Source organism: Scyliorhinus torazame, chromosome 13, assembly GCF_047496885.1.
Source record: "Scyliorhinus torazame isolate Kashiwa2021f chromosome 13, sScyTor2.1, whole genome shotgun sequence".
NCBI classification, from domain to species: domain Eukaryota; kingdom Metazoa; phylum Chordata; class Chondrichthyes; order Carcharhiniformes; family Scyliorhinidae; genus Scyliorhinus; species Scyliorhinus torazame.
The window spans coordinates 83,273,989-83,293,653 of record NC_092719.1 but is presented as its reverse complement, the minus strand read 5'-3'; the positions used below and the strand labels follow the sequence as shown (position 1 = coordinate 83,293,653).

Sequence of the window (19,665 nt, the reverse complement as noted above, 5' to 3'; positions counted from 1 at the left end):
AGTTTTGGTCTTCACATTTAAGAAAGAATTGCATTGGAGCGGTACAGTGAACGTTGACTAGATTGATCTCTGGGATGAGGAATTGTCCTATGATGAGAGTTTTAAAAAAAAGCCAACATTTATTGTCAATCCCTAACTGCCCTTTACCGAGTGCCTTGATAGGCCATTTGGGGGTATTTACAAGTCAACCGCATTGCTGTGGGTTTGGAGACACATGTAGGTGGCCAGACCAGGTGAGGGTGGCACAGTGAACCGGATGGGTTTTTACAACAATCAACTTAGACTTTTAATGAATTGGTGGTGGGATTCAAACCTTAGTCCTCAGAAAATTACCTGGGGTCTCTGGATGTCCGGTCCAGTGACAATGGCACTACCTCCCGCTGATTAAACTGGCCTTATATTTTCTGAATATTGGGTGGCATGGCGGCACAGTGGTTAGCACTGCTGCCTCACAGTACCAGGGACCCATGTTTGATTCTGATCTTGGGTGACTGTCCATGTGGAGTCTGCACCTTCTCCCTGTGTCTGCATGGGTTTCCTCCCACGGTCCAAAGATGTGCAGTTTAGGTGGATAGGGCATGATAAATTGCACCTTGGTGCCCAAAGGTTGGGTGGGGTTATGGGGATGGGGTGGGGAAGTGGGCCTAGGTGAAGTGCTCTTTCAGAGGGTCAGTGCAGACTTGATGGGCTGGGTGGCCTCCATCTGTACTGTAGGAATTCTATGGAATTTAGAAGAATGAGGGGCGATTCACTGAAAGCTACAAAACTCTGAAGAGACTTGATAGGGTGGACACAGAGGTTGTTTCCATTTGTCGGGAATCTAAAACAATTGGGGGGGGGGGGGGGGGGGGGGGAGGAGTTGGTACACAGTTTCAGGATGAGGGACCGATTATTTAGGACTGAGATAATGATAAATTACTTCACTCAAAGGCTCAAAGGGTCCCCAGAGGATAGTGGTGCTCCATTCTTAAATATATTTAAGGCTGGGTTAGACAGATTTTTGGTCTCTCAGGGAATTAAGGGATATGGGCAGTGGGTGCGAGCATGGAGTTGAAGTCCAAGATCAGCCATGTTCGTACTGAATGGCAGAGCAGGCTTGATGGGCCGAATGGATTGCTCCTGCTCCGATTTCTTATGTTCCTAAAGGGGGAAGATTAGACTAAACTTTTACATGCATTACAATACAAGCAGTATACAACACACGTGACTACCGGTCCCCTCGGGAAGAAAGTAACCACTTGAATAAGAAAAGTTACAGTGAAAGAGCAGGGGAATTTGGGGTTTGTGTAGATGGCTAAATGTGGAGCTAGCACCAGCACAGAACTATTAGCCTTTTTCTTGTGTGTAAATTCTTTTGAATTCCATGATTCTAGAGATATCACAATGAAGAGGTTTGGAAATTTATCCTCACATACTGTACAATCTCATCGGTTGATGTCTCTCACACAGACAGCAACATTTAACATGAATGGGTGCTTTTAATTGAAGCCGCTCAGCTCCCAGATTGTTCTCTGGTAATAACGCATTTCAAAAGTATTCGCTCATCGGGTATCTCTGTCGAACCTTATTTCGATTAATTTGCCAAAATTAATTTTAGAAACTTACAAACTTTACTTTTCAGCAATTTGCTCCACATTTTAAATATTGCACTTAGCACATGCAGCAGTCTGTATTCTGGACAATCCAGAATATTGAAACAATAAACATCAGCACACAGGCAAATAACGTTTGCACTTCAGAACAAAGGGACAGAAGTACAAGATAATCACCAATAAGTCAAATAAAGAATTTAGGAGGAATTTCTTTCCACAGACTGGAGTCATATGAAGTTGTTGAAGCAGGTGGCACTGATATATTTAAGGGGTGCTCTGATGCACTTGTGAGGGAGTGGGATATATGAGGTAACTGGAGTTGGTCAATACTAGTTTAGAGTAATGAACACCAGCAGAGAGAAGTTGGACCGAATGGCCTGTTTCTGTTATGTAGATTCTATGCAATTTACTTCCCTCATGGCCTAGTACTAAACCACGCCAGCCAGAAGGTCCAAAGTCTGATTCTTATCCTACAGTGAATTGGCTGGTCACAGTTAGGGCAGCAGTAATGGTGCTACAATTGGTCTTAAATATCCCTAAACAACGAAGGGAGAAAAAGTAAATTCAGCCTCAATTTACTAGCCCTGACAGCTATCAGGTGACCCATTGCAAACTGCACATGTTAGGACATGGGCCGAGAACAGGGTCAGCTTTAGGTGCTATATCTCCCAAGGTTACATAACCTCCCAATGGTTTCCATCTAAGCTCATACATGAAGAATGGCCATTAGGTTAAAGCCTGAGAGAACTGCCGATGAATGGAATTTTATTTTGCAAAAGTCTAGGGGAGGAGTGGTAAAAGGGGCAGGAAATAAATAGTGCAAATAAAAAATGCATAGTGGCAGATTCTAGAAGTCTGAAACAAGATAGAAGTAACACTCCCTTCTGAACCTAAGGCAATGGAACACCATTCAGAGTAGGACTGGGAGGGAGGCACCATTCAGAATAGGGTGGAGGCAAAATATGTACCATTCAAAGTTGTGAGTCGGGGCGTCGGCAGCACCAAGTGGTGAACACAAGCGAGAATGGGTGCCTGGTGATGGTCGCAGAGTTGCCCATGGTGATGGGAAACAGATATGCAAAAGAAAGTTTATCAAATTCAAAATTAAACCCGGGACCATGATGGTGGCAGGCCCAGAGGTGGAATTAGAGGTGGAGCTGAGCAGCATGAATTGCAAGGAAAATGAAATAACTGCCCCCTCTTCAACAAATAGTGCCAAGTGATCTTCAACCTTAACATGAATCACTGGAAATGGGGATGTGACTTCAGGTTAACATCTGATCTGAAGGACAGAATGGACATTTAAACCTCCTTTTCCTCACAGTACAAGTGACAATGCAGTTTCACCCCATCTGCAGACAGATTAGTATTAATCCATGATTTTCAACCATTAACTAAAATGATATGGGCCGGAATTCTCCCATATTTCTTCAGAGTGTCAGGCTCTGACTGAAAACCGGTGCGTACCTCTCTAGTTGCACAGCCGAGTTTTTATCCAGATTTTCAGGCATTCATTACTTTAGAACATGTGGACCCCGTAGGCAGGGTTCATGCTGTCACTCTGGCAGGGCGGGGCATGATAGAAGCAGGAAGGCAGGCTCCAGAGAGATTGGGCTGCCATCTTTAAAGGGCATCCCTATCAGCACAGAAAGTAAGCGGCCCTCAGCACCCCGCCCGCAAACATGGAGGACCCCCTCCCATACATTGGTGTTCCCCACCCACGGCACCAACATCAGGGCCTTTGCGTGCCTGAGGGGACTTCCTCGACTGATTCATGCCTTTAAATAGCTGTTGTAAATCTCGCCGACATGATATGAACATTCAGTGAGAGGGATCATATGGTGGGGGGGGCTCGTTAATTATGTGCAAGTACATTGAAATGTATTACAATGAGGACATCGCCCTTTATGGGCGGAAACCTTGTTACATCATCGGTGAAAGGCGTGGGAAGTCGGGAAACACTATCGCGCTGGCGAGAATAGTGCTTCCCTTCTCTCTTAATATCTTGCGTCCGCGTTGCTGTTCTCGCTGATGGCTAAAATGGGCACACAATCGCCCCCGTGGTTTCCTATTCAGCTGGCATTCTTCATTCATTCAAAATATAGGTAACAATATTGAGAAAACAAATATTTGAAAAGGAGAGGAAATACTAGATGAAGACAATCTCAAAAAGGCACAATCTCTGGATTTAGAAGAGAGAAATAATTATTTCAGGAGATAAATGTTAAAAAAAAATTTTTTTTTTAATAAACATTTTATTGAGGTATTTTTGGTTTTACAACAACAACAAAATAAACAGTGTACATGAGTTTAGTAACATAGTGCAAAAGCCGTCTTCCTCCCTTACAGGTCCCACCTTTATTAACCCCCTACACTAAACTAAGCTAATCCCCCCCCTCTCCTGCTGACAATTAATTTTCCGCAAAGAAGTCGATGAACGGTTGCCACCTCCGGGCGAACCCTAACATTGACCCTCTCAAGGCGAACTTGATTTTCTCCAAACAGCGAAAGCTAGCCATGTCAGATAGCCAGGTCTCCGACTTTGGGGGCTTTGAGTCCCTCCAAGCTAATAATATCCGTCTGCGGGCTACCAGTGAAGCAAAAGCCAGAACGTCTGCCGCTTTCTCCTCCTGGATTCCAGATCCTCCGACACCCTAAAAATCGCCACCTCTGGACTCGGTGCCACCCTTGTTTTAAACACCGTGGACATAACATCTGCAAATTCCTGCCAGAATCCCCCAAGCTTTGGGCATGTCCAGAACATGTGGACATGCTTCGCTGGTCCTCCCGCACACCTTGCACACCTATCCTCTACGCCAAAGAACCTGCTCATCCGGGCCACTGTCATGTGAGCCCGGTGAACAACCTTAAACTGTATCAGGCTGAGACTGGCACATGTTGTGGATGTGTTGACTCTACTCAGCGTGTCCGCCCAGAGACCATCCTCTATCTCTCCGCCCAACTCCTCTTTCCACTTACGCTTCAGCTTCTCCGTCTGCGTCCCCTCTGACCCCATGAGTTCCCTGTAGATGTCAGAGTCCTTCCCTCCTCCTACCCACACTCTGGAAACTACCCTGCCCTGTATCCCCCTTGGTGGTAGGAGCGGGAAGGTTGAAACCTGCCTACGTAGGAAGTCCTGCACCTGCAGGTACCTAAACTCATTTCCTCTCGCCAATCCAAATTTCTCCTGCAGCTCCCTCAGGCTAGGAAAGCTCCCCTCTACAAACATATCTCCCATCCGCTCAATCCCTGCTCTCTGCCATCGCCGAAACCCCCTTTTCATCCTTCCCGGGGCAAACCGGTGATTATTACAGATTGGAGACCAGACCGATGCTCCCATGATCACGTTTAACAACTTCTTACGTTGGCCATCAACTGCCTTGCATTAACAAACCCCGTCTGGTCCTCCCCAATAACTTCCGGCGCACAGTCCTCAATCCTAGAGGACAAAAGTGTGGCCAGCAGTTTGGCGTCCACATTCAATAGGGATATCGGCCTGTAGGACTCACACAGCTCCGGGTCCTTGGCCCGCTTCAGGATCTGCGAAATTGTGGCCTGTGACATCGTCGGGGGAAACACCCCTTGCCTCATTGAATGTCCTCATCAACAGCGGCCCCAAAATCCATGAGAATATTTTATAGAACTCCACTGGGTACCCGTCCGGCCCCGGGGCTTTACTCGACTACATGGCCTTCAGACCCTCCCTTATCTCTTCCATCCTGATCGGGGCCCCCAGCCCTTCTACCAGCTCCCTGTCCACTTTCGGGAAATTCAGCATCCCTAGGAAGTTCCTCATCCCCTCCGGCCCAGCTGGGGGTTCCGGCCCATACAGCCTACTATAAAACTCCTTAAACACCTTATTCACCCCTGCTGAGTCTCCAAACAGGCTCCCGTCCCCATCCTTTACTTTCCCTATCTCCCTGGCTGCCCCCCTCTTTCTAAGCTGCTGTGCAAGCATTCTGCTTGCCTTCTCTCCATGCTCATAAATCGCCCCTCTTGCCTTTCTCAGCTGCTCTACCGCCCTCCTTGGTGTTAAGAAGCCAAACTCCGCTTGTAGCCTCCGCTGTTCCCTTAAAAGCCCTGCCTCTGGGGTCTCCGCATACCTCCTGTCGACCTGTAGTATCTCCTTTATCAGTCGGTCCATCTCTGCTCTGTCCACCTTCTCCCTGTGGGCCCGTATCGAGATCAGCTCCTCTCTTACCACCGCCTTCAATGCCTCTCAGACCACCGCTGCCGAAACTTCCCGTGTCGTTGACTTCCAGGTAGTTCTGAATACATTTCCTCAGCCGCCGCACACCTCTTCGTTAGCTAAAAGTCCCACAGAGATAAATTTATTTTTGATCCTTGACATGATTTGGCTGCCAGGCTGGTACAAAGTGACAGCTCCCACTAATGGGATTATTCTGGGACAAGTGTAGATCCTTCTACAGCACTAGAGACGTTTGGGAGCAGAAACGCAAAACACTAGGTTTCCATGAAACTGAAAACATTGAACAAAAATCAGAACACATCCCAGGTGCGGGATTCTCCATTTTGGGGACTAAGTCCCCACGCCCGCCGGAAAACAGGCGAGAATCACTCCGGACTTTTTCCTCGAAAGTCCGGGGTGATTCCCCGTTTTCCAGGGGGCTAGCAGGGCCCCGGTGTGCATCCCGCAGCTCTGGCTGCCGGCGGGGCTCTGCTGTCCAGACCGCTTGGCCGCGCGGCGGCCCACTTCGGCACGGGCGCTGCCTACATGGCGGACCCACATAGCGGGCCCGCACAGAGAAAGGTAGGTCCCCCCCCCGATCGTGATGAGTGGCTCCCGATCGCTGCTTGGCCATCGCTGAGGCCCCACCCCTCCCGGAGTCAGATTCCCCCCGCCCCCCCATCAGGACCGCCACTGCGGGTCCAAGCTCCCGCCGGGTGGTACCAGATGTGAACCACGCCGGCGGGAGTTCGGCCGGTCGCCCGCAGAGAATCGGCGCGGGGGCCTCTTTCAGCGGCCCTTGACCGCCGCAGCCTCGACCGCGCGCACGCGACTGGCAGGTTCGCGGAAGCGCCGTCGCGCTGGATTTCCGGCTTGAACTGCTATTCTCCGCCCCCTCGTCGGGCGCGATTCCGGCTTGGAGGGTCGGAGAATCCTGCCCCACATTTCTTTCTAACAGGCAGTTAGAAATGCTCAGGTAAATAGAGAGCAGAGCACAGCCCCAAATACTGGGGTAATTATCCAGCAAAGCTCGTAGTTGTATCTGGTGGGTGTGGAAAGCTCCCAATTGTTAAGGGTAGGTGTGGCTCTTTAACTTTAGTTACAGTCCACCTGGAAGGCAAAAAACTCAGAGGAAAGCAGTAGGAAATCACCTCAGATACTCTTAAGTGGTTGAAACATCTCAGGTGTGTTACTCAAATTAGTGCCTACCCCAGATGGAACACATCATTTGTACTTGCAAAAACTTTATCTTTATGGATATTTGATATACAAGGTTGTTTTATTTTAAATGAAAAACTGTTAGAAAGTGTCAGAGAAGTATTATAGGCAGCATACCAAATGTTAGGAGTTCCCCACAACCATTGGGCTGGCAGGTAGCCATTTTCCTGTTGCTGGGTCTGTGTTGATCGCAGGATGCTGGGGTCGAGTAGCTCGATTAGCTCCATATCCTCTTGCAGGAGCACTTCCTGTTCCAGGATAGTGCGCAGAGAGTGCAGTCGAAATCCAATATCCTTGTCAAGCAGGGAATAATGGGTTACTATTTTTATAAATTACATACAGGATGAAAAACACGTAGACAGCATACTGTGCATAGGTAGCTTTAAGGCAACTGATGCACATTTGAAATAATAATCTTTATTATTGTCACAAGTAGGCTTACATTAACACTGCAATGAAGTTACTGTGAAAATCTTCTAGTCGCCACGCTCCAGTGCTTGTTCAGGTACACAGAGGGAGAATTCAGAATGTCCAATTCACCTAACAATGTCAAATTTACCTAACAAGCACGTCTTTCGGGACTTGTGTGAGGAAACTGGAGCGCCCAGAAGAAACCCACGCAGACACTGTGCAGACTCCCACAGACAGTGACCTAAGTGGGATTTGAACCTGGGATCCTGGCGCTGTGAAACAACAGTGCTAACCGCTGTGCTATCAGTTTGCATAGATACTTTGGCATGTCACATGCCTCAGTAATTTGTGTGACAGTAACATTACATAACAGGGCACCATGCCACCTACAACCCCCTGCTGCCAGCCCATGGCTTCCTTTGTCGCGATTTTACAAATGGTGGGGGAAAGAGTCAGATGAGCAGCCTGCCCCACACCCAATTGAGGTCTTTATGGCCTCATCCCACTCCCACTCAGATTTAATAGATGGCAGAAGCCTGCGCCCAATGTACCATCAGACAAGTTTACCCCTCTGGGCGGCTAGCCAGTGAAGGGAGTGGGTATCTACTTTCCAGATCTCCTGTGCCAATTAGAGGCAACCCAACTTCAAATTTCCCTTCCCATGTACTCTCTCCTCTCCTGCCCCCAAAACTGTCCAACATGCCCCCCCCCCCACCCTTCTCACCAGGGCCTACACAAGATCCCTGGAGGTCCGGCTCCATGGCTGATTGCCTCCTCTATGGTCTAACTGCAGTGCATGCATTGGTCATTGCTGGGACTGTACTACAGAGTTTCCAGCCTCCAATTAACCGGCAAGCTCTAAGAGGTGGGACTTCCTCCTGGGAAGGGGTGGTGGTCTTGCCTCAATGGAAAAATGGGTGGGGTGACTCAGCCGCAGAGGTGTGCTTGCCCCCAACATTTATCCTGAGGTATGGGGAGCCCACCCTGAGCGAGCAATTCAGCTCAACATATTCAAAATGATAGATTTTGAGAGCTATGAAGATAGGACAAGAAATTCCAAAAGGTGTTAAAAGTAACGGTGCAGCTATGTAGCACCTATTATTTCTGATTTCAGTATGTCCCAAAATGCGAAACAGCCAGTGTTTACTGTTAAAGTATAGTAACACAAGAGTGCAAGAGAAATTCCATCCACTATGCCTTTGCCTCATCCTCAGGGTTCAATGGGAGGGCTGTCGAACAAACACTAGTGTCCTTTTTAAAGCCAGCTCCACAAGCATTCAGGCAAAGCTCCTGCAAAATCCACTTTGATGTACGGGACACTATGTCTGGGTGACCTAAAAGTATCTCCCTCACCAGGTCCTGTTTTTCCAACACTCAATGCCCAATGTTTCAGTGGAAGACAGGTAAACACTGTTAAAACACTCTGGGCGCGATTCTCTCAAAGGGAGACAAAGTCCAGACGCCGGAGTGAAAACCGGAGTGTTTCACTCCGGCGTCGGAGCCCGCTCCCAGCCCTCTATTCTCCCGCCCCCAGGGGGCTAGGAGCGGGGTTGCGTATTTTACGTGTGCTGGCCTTACGCGGCGTCGCGTAAATGACGCTTCCGGCTGCGCATGCGCGGTTGCCGTCCTCCCCGAGGCACCCCGCAAGAAGATGGCGGAAGGATCTTGCAGGGCGGTGGAGGAAAGCAGGTCCTCCTTTAGAGAGGTCGGCCCGCCGATCAGTGGGCCCCGATCGGCGGGCCAGACCCCATCGGAGGTCCCTTCCGGTGAAGGGACCCCCCCCCCCCCCCCCCCCCCCCGCCTCCACAGCGTTCCCGCACAGTTCCCAGGTGTGGCCGTTCGGCCCATCCGGGCCGGAGAATAGCGGGGGTACCGGAGAATCCCCGTTGTGAGTGTCTCAGGTGATTCTCCGGCTGGCGCGGCACAGAACTCGACGGGGCCGTTTTCCGCCGGTTGGGGAATGGTGGGACGGCGTCGTGCGATGTAATGGCGCGGCCGGCGATTCTCCCAACCGGCACGGCCTCGGAGAATCGCGCCCTCCTGAATCTCCCCTTGTAGTGCACAGCATTGACATTAATGACTGGGAGGAATTTGCTACCATTCAAAATGGCGACAACTTGTTCATCAAGCAACATTATGCATTGAGTCCAAAATTTCTCATGATGAGGCAGAGGAGCGTTAGAGAAGGAAAGAAAAGGAAGCAAATCCTGCACTCTGGATCCCACTGTCTTGTGGGATGTCCTGCTCCACATGCTTAAAGATCTGTGGGTTGAGAATCGATCTGTTCAGTCACATGAAGATCCATGGCAGAAACTCGCGGCCCTAAGTAGAAGTCATCCTCAAATTGATGGACAGCCAATGCCACTTCTGATTGTTGTAATGCAGGAAACATAGAAGCCAATTTTCAGATGACAATATCCAACAAACAACAATGAGATAATGACCAAAGGAATCAATATTGGCCAGGACACCAAGGAGAACTTGTCTGCTTTTCCGCCATGGGATCTTTTATATCCATCTACCAAACTGAGCCTTGGTTTAACATCTCATTTGAAAGACACCTCGAATATAACACTGGATTGCTGCCCATGGCTATATGCTCACATCTTGGGAATATGATGGAATGCACAATTTTCTGATTCAGAGACAAAATTGTTACCCAGTCACGGCTGACACCCGAGTAGGTTGGTATGTAAGGTTGGAAAGGGTTGAAGAGAGGAACTGCCTCTAACGTCATGGCACCAAGGAGCCCAAGTGAAACTGAGGATGACTGGAGTCGAGGGGAAAATAATCCAGTGGCTGTACTCACGCCTGCTACAAACAAAGATGACAATTGAAGTTTGATGCCATTCGTTGCTGCCCCAGGATATTACAGGAACTTCCAGCACAAGAACCCTCAGCTCCTTTGTCAATGATCTTCTCTCAGCAATAAAGTCAGCACTGGGGCTTCTCACTGATGATTACAACTCATTTGTCACAGAAGCAGCCCATTCCTCCCTCCAGCAGATTCTAGACAACATTTTTAGGCTTAGGTTCACTAGCGGCAGCTACACTTTGCCTCACTTAAATGCCAGACATTGACTATTTCAATTAGAATAGGCCTAACCACCACCCTGCTGATCTTTAAAGGCATTGCCTTGACCAAGTTTGCCACCATCAAAATCTTAGGGGAGTCACCACTGACCATATGAGTAGGACACGATGGCACAGTGGTTCATACTTTAGCTTCACAGCGCCAGGGGCCCGGGTTCGATTCCAGCCCTGGCTGATGTATGTGTGGAGTTTGCACTTTCTCACCGTGTCTGCTTGGATTTCCTCTGGGTGCTCCGGTTTATCCCCACAGTTCAAAGATGTGCAGGTTAGGTAGACTGGCCATGCTAAATTTCCCCTTAGTTCTAAAGATGTGCAGGTTAGGTAAGGTTGTGGGAATAGGGTGGGGGAGTGGGCCTAGGGTTCTCTTTCTGAGAGTCAGTGCAGACTAGATGAGCTGAATAGTCTCATTCTGGACTATAGGGATTTAACTATAGGGATAGCCATCCCAGATACCTCAAAAGCTCTGTACTTAGTTCACATCAATGGTTTATGGATTGCCCAACACCATTCTGTATGCATACAGCTGTAATAACACTGAAGAAGCTTGAAACAGTCAAAGATTGCATTCCTTCGTCGTCCAAATCAATAGTCTGGAATTCCCGATCGAACTACCTTGGGAGAGTATCAGCACAAGGACAGCAATGATTCAAAAAGGCCCACCAGCACTTTCTCAGGGCCATTAGGGCAGGCAATATTTGTGACCTTGCCAGTATCATCTACTTCGTGAAGATGAGGACAGGGGGCTGAGTGCACAAGGGTGAATATACACCCCCTCAGAACCCCCAGGGTAAATAAACAAAAATAAAATAGAATCCCCCCCACCCCGGGTTGCTGCTGCTGACCATTGTCTACCGTTAAGTCCAAGAACGGTTGCCACCGCCTAAAGAACCCTTGTACCGATCCCCTTAAGGCGAATTTCACCCTCTCCAATTTAATAAACCCCGCCATATTGTTGATCCAGGATTCCACGCTTGGGGGCCTCGCATCCCTCCACTGAAAAAGAATCCTTTGCCGGGCTACCAGAATACCGGCCTCCTTCGCCTCCTGCACTCCCGGCTCCCCTGCAACCCCAAATATTGTGAACCCCCAGCCCGGTTTGACCCTGGATCCTACCACCCTCGACACCGCCCTCGCTACGCCCTTCCAAAATTCCTCCAGCGCTGGTCACGCCCAGAACATATGGGTGTGGTTTGCTGGGCTCCCTGAGCACCAAACACACATGTCCTCACCCCCAAAGAACCGGCTCATCCTTGTCCCGGTCATGTGTGCCCTGTGCAGCACCTTAAACTGTTTGAGGCTGAACCTCGTGCAGGAAGAGGAAGAGTTCACCCTCCCTAGGGCATCTGCCCACGTCCCCTCTTCGATCTCCTCTCCCAACTCCTCTTCCCACTTACTTTTGAACTCCACCGAGGCCACCTCCTCCTCCTGCATCACCCCCCCCCCCCCCCCCCCCCCCCGAGAGCACCCTGTGCGTGGAGACAGCCGCGGGAATTCCACCACTGGAATCCACCAAACATGGGGAGGCACTGGAACAGGAACAAAAACCTTGGGAGCACCGTCATCTTAACTGACTGCACCCTACCCGCCAGGAACAGCGGCAGCGCGTCCCACCTCTTGAACTCCTCCTCCATTTGTTCCACCAGCCTCGTGTAATTAAGTCTATGCAGGACCACCCAGCTCCTGGCCACCTGGACCCCCAAATACCTGAAGCTCCTCTCCGCCCTTTTTAGTGGGAGCTCACCAATCCCCTCTCCTGGTCCCCTGGGTGAACCACAAACAATTCGCTCTTCCCCATGTTGAGCTTGTACCCTGAGAAATCCCCGAACTCCCTGAGGATCCTCATTACCTCCGGCATTCCCCCCACCGGGTCCGCCACATATAGCAGCAAGTCGTCCGCATAGAGCGACACCCGATGCTCCTCCCCACCCCGCACCAACCCCCTCCAGTTCCTCGACTCCCTCAGTGCCATAGCCAGGGGTTCAATCGCCAGTGCAAAGAGCAGGGGGGACAGGGGACACCCCTGCCTCGTCCCTCGATGCAATCGAAGGTACTCAGGCCTCCTCTTGTTCGTGGCCACACTCGCCATCGGGACCTCGTACAACAGCCTAACCCACCTGACAAACCCCTCCCCAAATCCGAACCTCTTCAGCACCTCCCACAAGTACCCGCATTCTACCCTATCGAAGGCCTTCTCAGCGTCCATCGCCACCACTATCTCCGCCTCCCCCTCCCTCGCCGGCATCATAACGTTCAGGAGCCTCCGCACATTCGTGTTCAACTGCCTCCCCTTCACGAACCCCGTCTGGTCTTCGTGGATCACCTGCGGCACACAATCCTCAATCCTCGTGGCTAAGACCTTCGCCAGCACCGTGGCATCTATATTTAACAACGAAATTGGCCTGCAAGACCCACACTGCAGGGGATCCTTGTCCCGCTTCAGGATCAAGGAGATCAGTGCCCGGGACATCGGCGGGGGCAAAGCCCCCCCCCTCCCTTGCCTCATTGAAGGTCCTAACCAGCAACGGGCCCAACAGGTCCACATATTTCGTGTTGAATTCGACCGGGAAACCGTCCGGCCCCAGTGCCTTCCCCGCCTGCATGCTCCCTATCCCTCTGACCAGCTCCTCCAGCCCAATCGGGGCCCCCAATCCCGCCACCCGTCCCTCCTCCACCTTCGGAAACCTCAATTGGTCCAGAAAGCGGCCCATCCCTCCCTCCTCCAGAGGGGGCCCGGACCGATAGAATTCCTCATAAAAGTCCCTGAAGACCCCATTGATGCCAGCCCCACTCCGCACCACACTCCCTCCCCTATCCTTAACTCCCCTGATCTCCCTAGCTGCGTCCCGCTTCTGAAGCTGATGCGCCAGCATCTGACTTGCCTTTTCCCCATACTCATAAATCGCCCCCTGGGCCTTCCTCCAGTGCACCTCCGCCTTCCTGGTGGTCAACAGGTCGAATTCGGCTTGGAGGCTACGCCTCTTCCTCAACAGTCCCTCCTCAGGCACCTCCGCATACCTCCTGTCTACCCTCACCAGCTCCCCCACCAGCCTCTCACTCTCCTCTCCTTGTGGGCCCTAATGGAGATCAGCTCTCCCCTAACCACCGCCTTCAGCGCCTCCCATACCATCCCCACTCGGACCTCCCAGTTATTGTTGGCCTCCAGGTATCTCTCTATACTTCCTCGGACCTGCTCACTCACCTCCTCGTCCGCCAACAGCCCCACCTCCAAGCGCCACAACGGGCGCTGGTCAATCTCCTCCCCCAGCTCGAGGTCTACCCAATGCGGGGCGTGATCCAAAATGGCTATCGCCGAGTACTCGGTATCCTCTACTCTCGCTATCTCATAATAAAAAAGTAGATCCGGGAATAAGCCTTATGGACATGTGAGAAGAATGAAAATTCCCTAGTCCCCGGCCTTGCAAATCTCCAAGGGTCCACCCCTCCCATCTGGTCCATAAACCGCCTCAGCACCTTAGCCGCCACCGGCTTCCTACCCGTCCTAGACCTGGAGCGATCCAGTGCCGGATCCAACACCGTATTAAAGTCCCCCCCCATTATCAGGCCCCCCACTTCCAAGTCCGGGATCCGACCCAACATGCGCCACATAAAACCCGCATCGCCCCAGTTCGGGGCGTACACGTTGACCAGCACCACCCTCTCCCCTTGCAGCTTACCACTTACCATTACGTACCTGCCACCATTGTCTGTCACAATGCTCGACGCCTCGAAAGACACCCTCTTTCCCACCAAGATCGCCATCCCCCGATTTTTGGCATCCAGCCCCGAATGAAACACCTGACCTACCCACCCCTTCCTCAATCTTACCTGGTCTACCACCTTCAGGCGTGTCTCCTGGAGCATGACCACATCCGCCTTCCGCCCCTTCAGGTGCGCGAACACCCGGGCCTGCTTGACCGGCCCGTTCAGTCCACTTACATTCCAAGTTATCAGCTGGTTCAGGGGGCTACCCACCCCCCTCCCCCGCCGACTAGCCATAATCCCTCCTTGGCCAGCCACGTGCCCACACCCCACACCCGCCCCTTTCCCCACGGCGGCAGACCCCCGTCCCAACCCCCTCTACTCGCTCCAGCTCCCCCTTGACCATAGCAGCACCAACCCGGTGCCCCCCCCCCCGCAACAACTAGGACCCCTCCTAGCTGCTTTACTCCCCCCATTGCACTCCCGCAAGTCAGCTGACTCCTGCTGACCCCGGCTATTCCCGCCTCTCCTTCGACTCCTCCCATTGTGGGACATACCCTCCTCCTGCATTACCCAGCCACAGACTCTCTGCCACCCCCTCCATCCCAAGCGTGGGAAACAACCCTCGCAACCCCGCCCCAGCCCCGCCCCCTCCAGCGCGGGAAAAAGCCTGCGCTTTCCACCTGCCCGGTCCCACCACCTCTGATGCCGCTCCTTTTACAGGCCCAGTCCCCTCACCCCCGACTCGGGCCTCCCCCTCCCCCGCGGGGCCCCATCCCCCCCTACCGGCCATCCACCCCTACTCCATTTACTTACCCCCCTCCACGAGCCCACCCGACAGACCCAACCAAAACAGTGTACAACCCACCCTAATTGAACCAAAAAGCAATAAGAGCAAAGAACCCCCCTCAAAGTGTAACACCCCAACAGCAATCCCCGACCACCCATCCCGACCCTCAGTTTGTGTCCAGCTTCTCGGCCTGGACAAAGGCCCACGCCTCCTCCGGAGACTCAAAATAATGGTGCCGGTCCTTGTAGGTGACCCACAGTCGCGCCGGCTGCGGCATGCCAAACTTCACCCCCTTCCTGTGCAGCACCGCCTTTGCCCGATTGTACCCGGCCTTCTTCTTCGCCACCTCCGCACTCCAGTCCTGGTATATTCAAACCTCTGCGTTCTCCCACCTGCTGCTCCTCGCTTTCTTGGCCCACCTGAGCACGCACTCCCGATCAGCGAACCGATGAAACCGCACTAGCACCGCCCGTGGGTGGCTCGTTAGCCTTGGGCCTCCTCGCCAGCACTCACACTTCCAGCTCCAGGGGCCCCTGGAGGGACCCCGCTCCCATCAGCGAGTTTAACATGGTGACCACATAGACCCCCACGTCCGACCACTCCAGCCCCTCCGGGAGGCCCAGAATCCGCAAATTCTTCCGCCTCGACCGATTCTCCATCTCCTCGAACCAGTCCTGCCATTTCTTGTGGAGCGCCTCGTGCGCCTCCACCTTTACCGCAAGGCCGAAGATCTCGTCCTCGGAGATCTTTTGTCGGACCTCGCGGATCGCCACCCCCCTGGGCCGTCTGGGTCTCCAGCTGCTTGTCAATAGAAGCCTTCATTGGCTCCAGCAGGTCCGCTTTGATCTCCCTGAAGCAGCGCTGGATAACCTCCTGCTGCTCCTGCGCCCACTGAATCCACGCTGCCTGGTCCCCCCATTTTACTCTTCTTCCCTTGCATCTTCTTAGGGTTCACCACCACATTTTTAGTCGCCCCACTCCTGCTCCAAGCCATACACTGTCGGGGAACTATTGCAATCTCCTTCCCACACCGGGAAACGTCGATAAAATGTCGTTGGGGGCCCTGAAAAGAGCCCAAAAGTCCGTTTTTAGCGGGAGCTGACGAATGTGCGACTCGGCTCCGCATAGCCGCAACCGGAAGTCCCGATTGAGAACTAGTTAACGGACGGGGTGGCAGGCTATGACTAGTGGGGCACCAGAGGATTAGTGCTTGGACCCCAGCTATTCGCAATCTATATCAATGATTTGAAAGTGGGGATTAAATGTAATATTTCCAAGTTTGCAGGTGACATAAAACTAGGTGGAAGTGAGAGTTGTGAGGAGGATGCAAAGAGTTTCATGGGGATTTGGACAGGTTAAGCGAGTGGGGAAAAATTTGGAAGATGGAATATAATGTGGAGAAATGTGATGTTATCCACTTTGGTAGGAAAAACAAAAATATAGAGCAGTGCTTGGGTGAGAGCCTGGGAAGTGTAGAACTTCAAAGGGACTTGGGTGTGCTTGTTCATGGGTTAGCAAGCAATTAAGGCGGCAAATTACAAAAGGATCGGAGTATAGAAATAAAGATGTCTTACTGCAGTTACATAAAGCCTTGGTGTGGCTACACTTGGGAGTACTGTGTGCAGTTTTTGTCTCCTTTTCTAAGAAAAGACATACTTGCCATGGAGGCAGTGCAACAAATGTTCAGTAAATTAATTACTGGGATGGAGGGATTATCCTTTGAAGAAAGATTAAATAGATTGAGATTTATTCTCTGGAGTTTAGAAGAATGAGAGGTGATTTAGAACCTACAGTGCAGAAGGAGGCCATTCAGCCCATCGAGTCTGCACCGACCCACTTCAGTCCTCACTTCCACCCTATCCCCGTAACCCAATAACCCCATCTAACCTTTTTTTTTTGGACACCAAGAGCAATTAAGCATGGCCAATCCACCTAACCTGCACGTCTTTGGACTGTGGGAGGAAACCGGAGCACCCGGAGGAAACCCACGCAGACACGGGGAGAACGTGCAGACTCCGCATAGACAGTGACCCAGCAGGGAATCGAACCTGGAACCCTGGCGCTGTGAAGCTTCAGTGCTATCCACTTATGCTACCATGCTGCCCAAATGTAATTCAAATATACCACAGGGTATGTGTAGAAAGGATGTTTCACCTAACTAGGAGGGTCTAGAGCCAAGGTCCACGGTCTCAGAATAAGAGGCAGACCACTTATGATTGTGATGAGGAGGAATTTCTTTACTCACAGGGCGGTGAACCTTTGGAATTCTCTGCCCCAAAGGGCTGTGGAGGCTCAGTCAATAAGCATGTTCAAGACTGAGATCAACAGATTTCTTCACATTAAAAACATCAAAGAATACGTGGGTCGTGCAGGAATTGAAGCAAAAAAAAAAAAAAATCAGACATGATCTCACTCAATGGCAAAACCGGGTTGAAGGGCTGTATGACCTACTCCTGCCTCTATTTCTTATGTTCTGTCATCTGCGGTTTAGGACAAAATCAGAAGCAATATTTTTGGTCTTGCCAATGTTGAGTTGGTGTAAGTTTTGCATCACCTGTGCCCTGACATTAGACATGGACAGCTAGCATAGTGGCAATTATTTAGCTGACTGTACTGGAGGGGGGAGAAGCAGAGTTGTCAGCATGCATAAGAAAGCTGATTCAGTGCCTATGAATAATGCCCTCCAACATGCTGTAGAGCAAGTTTATCCAAGGTATGGCCCGCCAGCAGGTTTGCAGCCACCCCCCCCCCCCCCCCCCCCGCCGCATGCAAAACATGTAGACAACATACAGTGCGTTGTAGGTGCGTTGTAGGTAGCTTTAAGGCAACCGATGCTCATTTGAAATAATAATAATCTTTATTGTCACAAGCAGGCTTACACTGTGATGAAGTCACTGTGAAAATCCCCTTGTCGCCACACTATAGCGCCTGTTTGGGTGCACAGAGGGAGAATTCAGAATGTCTAGTTCACCTAACAAGCACGTCAGGACAGGATCGAGTTCTTGTGCACGCAAAAAACATGGGTAGATAGGTCACTGAATCTGCACTCAATGGGCGAAGGTGAGGTGGTAAATGAGTCTTCTTCTCTGAAGCCTTTTTGTAAAGGCGCCGACTATTATTTGGATTCACGGCACGATATATAATGTCACCGATCTAATTCTGTTTCCTTTTCTTCCCAAAATGTACACACCTGCCCCTGTGACCGAGGAAAGAATGGAAATGTGGTCCCACACACAAAGAGGTTGGATACAGCATTAGGATCACCCCTGAGAGACGGGTAGCAGATCTGGGACATTCCATGGCACTGCATCAGGTGCATGGGCAGGCATCGAGGTCTTGTGCATGGGAGAAATATCAAGTCAATGCCTCACTGAATCAGTGCGGAATGTGGTGATGTAATAAGTTAGTTTCCTCATCTGCAGCTTTGCAGTAATAGAGAGATTTCCATTCCTCTGGGCCTGTTTTCCTTTCTTCCCAAAACTTGTGCTTCAGCCCGAGTGAGTGAAAATCCAAAAAGTGGCCCCCACCCAGAGCGAAAAAGTTGACAAGACTGCTGTAGAAGAAGCAGTTATTCAAGGCAGCAGAATAGAAACTAATATCCAGGGGTCGTGGGTTCAAATCTCACCATAGCAGCTGGTGAAATTTAAATTAAATTAATAAATTTGGAATATAAAACTAGTCTCAGTAACGGTGACCACAGAAAACATTACTGATTGTTGTAAAAACCCATCTGGTTCAGTAATGTCCTTCAGGGAAGGAAATCTGTCATTCTTACCCGGTCTGGCCTACGTGCGACTCCAGAACCACAGAAATGTGGTTGACTTAACTGCCCTCTGAATTGGAATTGCAAGCCACTCAGTTCAAGGGCAATTAGGGATGGGCAAGAAATTCTGGCCCAGCCAGTGAGTGACACTCACATCCCTTGAAAGAATTGGAGGAAAGAAAGAATCTGCTAATTATTTTGCCTGAGGCTCCAAATTTATCAGTATTTGAGTTGTGTTTGGGAATTCTCTTGGGAGCAATGTGCTGTGTGTTTCAATAGGCCCCTTGGGCGGCATTCTCTGACCCCCCGCCGGGTCGGAGAATCGGCGGGGGCTGGCGTGAATCCCGCCCCCGCTGGTTGCCGAATTCTCCGGCACCGGATATTCGGCGGGGGTGGGAATCGCGCCGCGCCGCTTGGCGGGCCCCCCCCCCCGGCCCACGATGGGCTGAAGTCCCGCTGCTGGAATGCATGTCCCGCCGGCGAGAATCAAACCACCTCTCTTACCGGCGGGACAAGGCGGCGCGGGCGGGCTCCGGGGTCCTGGGGGGGGGGGCGATCTGGCCCCGGGGGTGCCCCCACTGTGGCCTGGCCCGCGATCGGGGCCCACTGATCCGCGGGCGGGCCTGTGCCTTGGCGGTACTCTTTTCCTTCCGCCTTCGCCATGGTCTCCACTATGGCGGAGGCGAAGAGACCCCCTCCACTGCGCATGCGTGGGGATGCCGTGAACGGCCGCTGACGCTCCCGCACATGTGCCGCACGGCAAAGTCATTTCCGCGTCAGCTGGCAGGGCACCAAAGGCCTTTCCTGCCAGCTGGCGGGGCTGAAATCAGTCCGGCGCGGGCCTAGCCCCTCAAGGTGAGGGCTCGGCCCCTCAAGCTGCGGAGAATTCCGCACCTTTGGGGCGGTGCGA

At 51.6% G+C, this 19,665-nt stretch overlaps 1 protein-coding gene across 5 annotated transcripts in view; it reads right to left on the bottom strand.

Moving 5' to 3' along the window:
- Positions 1 to 19,665, bottom strand: part of vezt (vezatin, adherens junctions transmembrane protein) — a 187,500-nt gene that overhangs the window by 58,847 nt on the left and 108,988 nt on the right. For 4 of the 5 annotated variants that reach the window (XM_072471888.1, XM_072471890.1, XM_072471887.1 and 1 more), the window contains one exon: positions 7,117 to 7,292. In XM_072471888.1, coding sequence (XP_072327989.1) covers positions 7,117 to 7,292 — 176 coding nt within the window. Of the gene's footprint in view, positions 1 to 5,695; positions 5,899 to 7,116; positions 7,293 to 19,665 lie in introns of those variants that run through there. The other variant, XM_072471892.1, reaches the window with a different exon arrangement.